At 42.3% G+C, this 6,160-nt stretch overlaps 1 protein-coding gene across 1 annotated transcript; it reads left to right on the top strand.

The window, feature by feature from the left end:
- Positions 1-328: 328 nt before the first annotated feature.
- Positions 329-4,867, top strand: LOC306941128 (high affinity choline transporter 1-like; the record flags this gene model as incomplete). The annotated part of the gene is made up of 3 exons (XM_079526442.1): positions 329-386; positions 898-1,115; positions 4,059-4,867. 3 exons carry the CDS (start codon positions 329-331, stop codon positions 4,620-4,622), a joined length of 840 nt encoding a protein of 279 aa, XP_079382568.1. The 3' UTR covers positions 4,623-4,867.
- Between the last annotated feature and the right edge of the window lie 1,293 nt (positions 4,868-6,160).

Genomic DNA, 6,160 nt, shown 5'->3' with positions numbered 1-6,160 from the left:
TAGAAACGCACCCAGTGAGAAACGTTCCGCGGTGAAAAAAAAGGTGCGATTAAATGCGTTAATTTTTTTTAACGCGTTCATTTTTCTGTAGTTAATTAATCTTAATTAACGCGTTAAAGACCCGGCCCTAATATACACATAATCAACAGAATTCAGTAAAAAGCGGCTAATGCGGAATTCTCTACTCTATACTATCTACTGTATGCGTCCACCACCCGTTGTGTTCTGATACAGCCATTTGAAGTATTATTGTCCTGGTGTTGTATTTGGAACTTTTATATAGTCTTTTGGTGTCATTGTTTCACAATTAGTGTATTTATTACGAAACATGTATTACTTAACCTCTCAGATCCAAATCACAATCACAGGCGACTGTGGCTCAGGAGGTAGAGCAGGTCATCCAATGATCCATGGGTTGGCGTTTCGAATCCCGGCTCCTCCTGTCTACAAGTGTCCTTGGGCAAGACACTGAACCCCAAATTGCTCCCGATGTGCTGGTTGGTACCTTGCATGGCTTCCGCCGCCATCGGTGTATGAATGTGTGTGAATGGGTGAATGTAATGCACAATCTATGTAAAGCGCCTTGGATAAAGGTGCTATATAAATGCACCATTTTACAGTGACATATTTTTACATTTTGACATTTATTATTGATAATTCCATAAGCAAGGAATTATTAATACTATAAATATTACGTCCTGAATGTCCTATTAAACGGGATCATTATTACAGAACACTGGTATTTATACTAAATTAAATAACATTTGATGTTGCCACTATACACCATAAGGTGTCGCCAAACTACCAAAGAGAATATAATAATATATTTGTCCACTGACAAAAAACATGTTCAAGTTCATCTACTCATCACTTTGGATGTCTGGTTCCCCCTCTCAGACTGGAACCAGACAGAGTATGGTCTTCCACCTCCGTTTGAGCGCGGGGAGGCAGGGAATGTGCTTCCACTGGTCCTGCAAAACCTCGCCCCGTCCTGGGTGTCGGTGTTGGGCCTCGGGGCATTGGCTGCAGCCTCCATGTCCTCCCTGGACTCTGCCCTACTTTCTTCTGCATCCATGTTCACTCAGAATATCTACAAGAGTTACCTCAGGAAACAGGTTGGAAACTTTGCTGTGTGTGTATTATACTATATGTCTATGTGTCTGTTCATGTGTACACATACTTGTGTTCGTGTCTTCATGTATGCAGCAGTGAGTAAGAGAAAGTCATAGAAATCTTTATTTTTTCTCACTTTGCTTCCTGCCAATAAATGCTAAAGCGTTGTTGTGTCTAAGCACAGCCAGGGCCGCTTTTTAGGTAGTGTGGACGGTGCCGTCGCACAGCCCCCCCCCCCCTCCCTTTTTAATAGGCTTATAAATGTTAACAATCACTTTCCATCTGAGACCTCAAATCTATAGTTTTACTTACATGTTAAATATATTTCACATTTTGTACTCGCTAAAATTGCGTATCTGCGTCCTAAAATCTAGTTTTGCTTACATGATGCATGGATATTTCACATGTTGTAGCCTATTCGCTGATATTGTGTGTCTGCGTCATATCAAGCGCAGTGGTGATCATGTGTATGGAATGGTGGATGGTGGTGTGTGTGCGTGGGGCATGAAAGACATTAAGTCGAGTTGCAAAGAACAAAAGAAGAGTTCAAGACCTCGCTGAGAGTTTAATTTGATAAATTCATTACAAAAAGCATCGATCCAACCAGCCGCGGGGCCCCGCATCGAGACAACGGAAAAATGATGTTTGCAACTGACTGTCATGTGAAGAAGAGTAGGCTATGTTGATTTGCATTTGCAGCGTGAGGCTGTATTAAGGAGGAAGGCGATATTCATATTAGCAGCAGGCTGCAGCTATATTGTATTCTCTGAGCTGTGGTTTCTCAAGAAAAAGAGGAACGGGACTGTAACGGGACATACAGTATTCCTTGTGAAGTTGCCCTTCGGATCTGGGGGTCCCCGTCACAGTTGCAATGTTGCACATGGGGAGAGCGAGAGCCGGTCCTCCAAACAAGTTAAAACTGATCTACACAGGATTATCAAGACATTATTTCAGAATTTCGGAAAGCCAGGAGGATTGAGGAAAATGCAATTCTTTGCTGCTTGTGAGTAACATCCGAGCTTAATATTTGTCAATTATCTGAAGTGGCTGGGAACGGCTGGCTCTCTCTCTCTAAACTAGCTGGTCAGTCAGTGTATGCAGAATAGAGTGAGAAGGAGCTTATAAGGAACATATCTACATAATAGATATGCCATATGCGCAACTGACTGGCAAGAATTAGTTATTGGCAGCACCTGTGAGAAATACCAATAGTATAAACATAAAAGGCATATATGTTTATATATTCATATAGCCTACTCTTACATTTCGGGGTGTTCATTTCAATTAGTTAATACTTGGAAATTGAAGGCCAAAATAAACATGAATTAATTGATTTATTAATTAATTAATTAATTATTTAATGTTCGCACAGGGCCTCGCATTTTTCCCCAGACGCCTCTGAGCACAGCGGACCTGTCACCTGTAGGGCTGAGGTGACAATTCCATATGAGTAGAGTGTGTTAATATAATTGCAACCGTTGGTCTCAGTTTGCTCTGAAAACCTGCATCTCCCGCCAGTCCGTCCCACCTTGTGACATGCTCCATATATGGCCAATACAGAATTAATTCCATACAGTATGTTGATCTGACCTAATCAAACCCTGTACACTCAAGACCATAATATGGAGCGTGTCCGATCAACATATGGAATGAATTCTGTACTGCCCATATATTATATGGCCAGTACAGAATTAATTCCATATGTTGATCTGACCTAATCAAACCCCTAGATCTCCATATATGGAGCTGGCCTGTTCTGACATCACAATGATGACTCGCCCAGCTCAACAGAATGATTGATCTCCAGAATGATAGATCTCCAACTCTACCTTCAAAACTCTTCACAGCACAGGACACCGGACAGCAGGAAGCATCCCGCTTCAGGATTCTACCTTCAAGACAGTAGTATTTTTCATTGTGCATTTCTTTTGTTGGTCAAAGTTGATGCCATGTCAAAGCGCCAATAAAACGATGGACGCCGTCATTACGGAGATTCTAAACACAAAGCGCCCCCACCCATCCTGTTTCAGGAGGGGAGGGAAGAGGCAATCTGAAGTTGATCACGTGATCCTGGGTGATGCAGTGTGATTCAAGGGTGAATGGAGTATTACGATGGTGGCCACACAAGTTATCGAAAGTAATCAATAAAAAAACGCAAATCACGTAAATCTACGTTGTCCGCATACAACTGTCAGGGATTCATTCACGTAAATCTACATATATAGCATTATATGTTTTAACAGCATATTCCTCTGTTTACTCAATTCAATTCTCAATGAGCGTTACACATGCATACACGCATTTGAGCATTCACTCCAAAATCATCACATCCTGTGGGGAAGAAAATAAGTAAATAATAAGGCCCAAAATCCAAAAGGTGCCACACCCACCCAGGTAGCTCGTCACCGGGGAGGAAAACACTGAGGTATACCTGAGTGCCTAGATGGAAGAGTGAGGATGGAGCAGTGGGATGTGCCCAGGAACTCCAGAAGTGGAAGGCAGAGGTGAAGGGTTCAAACCTCGGTTCGAAACCTTAACACATGCAGAATGTCCAATTTCATGTTTACAAATATATAACAATCTTTACAAAATAGCAATTATACAAGCTCACAATGTAATTGTAACCATGTAATGACTACATACATATAGGCCTACTGTATGCATGCATGTGCGCTCAAGAGCGAGTCTGCACAATGCATGCATTATGGGTATAGGTGCACTTAGCTAGTGACGGTGACCTCTTCCCTACAAATCCAGATGCATTGTGGGATACTTGAGTCCACTACATTAGGTAGAATAATGCTCACTATATATTCGGAAACAAATTCAAAATGGCGGAACCCCCAAATAGTGCACTATATGGGGCATAGGGGAAGTACTCGGACGCAGCTTTAGCATATATGTTGTCATTCTGTAATAACACAAATCTTCCGTTCTCTCTCAAGGCATCAGAGAGGGAGTGTGCATGGGTGATCCGGCTAAGTGTGCTGGTAGTGGGCGTGGCTGGCACCGGCCTGACCTTCGCTGGGGAAAGCATCATGGCGTTCTGGATTATCGGTTCAGACCTGCTGTACTGCACAGTCTTCCCGCAGATCATCTGTGTCCTGCATTGTCCCTTCGCTAACGGATACGGTGCGACCACTGGCTTCGTCCTGGGGACCTTTCTCAGATTTCTGAGCGGGGAGCCTGCACTCCACATCCCCCCTGTCCTGATGTTTCCCGGTTGGAGGGAGGATGAGTTAACAGGGGACATCCACCAGTATTTTCCCTTCAGGTCTTTGATAACGTTGCTTATCGTACTCATCATTCCCTCTGCCTCCTTGCTGGCACGTCTGGTGTTCACCCACCACATGCTGCCTCCTTCCTGGGACGTCTTTGGTGTCTTGAGGGAGACTAGGGATGCTGTAAAGAGTGTAAGTGGAGTGGGGAGAGCAGAAGTAATCTTACCTGCTGCTACTGAGTCTGAGACTACTGAGAATCTGCTGGTTACCTCCACCTCCAGCTGCTAGGAGATCGGTAGCCCAACCCATGATACATACTGTAGGTTTTATTCTAATCCCTATTCTGTAGACTACTAGAACACATCTATCTAATCTAATATCTAATCTAATCTATCTAATCTAGAGTGTATTACTATAAACAAATAGATTCCATTTGCTGCTTGCTTTATGATGGACCTTTATGATGTGCCTGATGTCTGCATTGTATTGCATTTTGTCTGTTGTTTTTCGTTTGAAAAATAATTGTAATTACTTTTTCTTGGTGTTTCCTGTTTCTGTGGACACTTGTGTCCTTTGGGCGTTTTGTAGTACACTAAATGGTAGAATTTTCTCACTGAAATATTTGACACAGGTGTTGACACATTTACTGATGAATTGAACATTGTGGACCCTATTGGAAACAAGTGTAATGCTTAATTGGGTCGTCGACTCACAGTTAACAGCCTTTGTATTGAGTTTGTGCTTGAAATGCACTGTAATTCTGCAAACTGTTAATACATTTTTCAATCAATCAAAACTAATCAAGTTAGAGATAAGACGGGGGCCAGGCAATAAGAAAAATCACTTGTGCGAATTGAGCGGTGCAGGCTAATCAACAACACAGCTGGCTGGCTGCAGTTATAGTGATAGTGCTCAGTGTGAATGGCCCTTTTAGGCTGCTCAACAGTGCCACTTAAGGTCACCCAGCAGTATTGCAGCTGTCCGTACCCCAAACAGACCGGCTTATTGTGCGTATTGCATATGGTCTTTTTCGTATTGCTGCATTCCTTTGCCCCTCTTATCGCTGTACAAAGTGACATATGTGTTTGATTGATTGATTGAAAATTGTATTAACAGTTTGCAGAATTACAGTACATTTCAAGCACAAACTCAATACAAAGGCTGTTAACTGTGAGTGGACGACCCAATTAAGCATTACACTTGTTTACAACAGGGTCCACCATGTTCAATTCATCAAAAATTGAGTTCCGCATGAGTCAAGCCAAACGAGGCATGAGTTTTCACGTACAAACTTCTCTTCAAATGGGATTTCAGATAATGGTCTATAGATTGTTGGCTCTATCATATGCCATGCCTTACCCGCAAGCATTAACTATTACGCATTTAGAAGCTTCCACTATGCGTAAACGGTATCTTGCGGCCACACTACCCACAATACATTATGCCGACACCTTTATTTGCAGGTGGAGGCTATCTTATGCACATAGGTTTAGGACTCCTCAAACCACCCGTGATGCAAATTCATGTTGCAGTACATTCACAGCTCAGAGGTCCTGTTCTGTCTTAATTCTCCACAAATCTCTGGGATTGTAATTGTCCTATATAATCAGCAGTGTCAATTCCGAGGCTTTTATATCCAATGCAGATGTTGCCTAATTATTTTCCATTATTCCATTCCATTATTTTAAACTAATACACAGTATGATTCGCAAATTTGTATGGAAAGGCAAACGTCCTAGGCTTAAACTAGAGAAATTACAGGTACCATAGATAGAAGGGGGATTAGCGCTCCCAAACATAATGTATTACCACTGGGCCTCACAAAT

The sequence above is a fragment of the Electrona antarctica genome (assembly GCF_951216825.1).
Source record: "Electrona antarctica genome assembly, chromosome: 17".
Taxonomy (NCBI): Eukaryota; Metazoa; Chordata; class Actinopteri; order Myctophiformes; family Myctophidae; genus Electrona; species Electrona antarctica.
The sequence above is the reverse complement of the archived record's forward strand: the minus strand, read 5'-3'. Positions and strand labels throughout refer to the sequence as shown.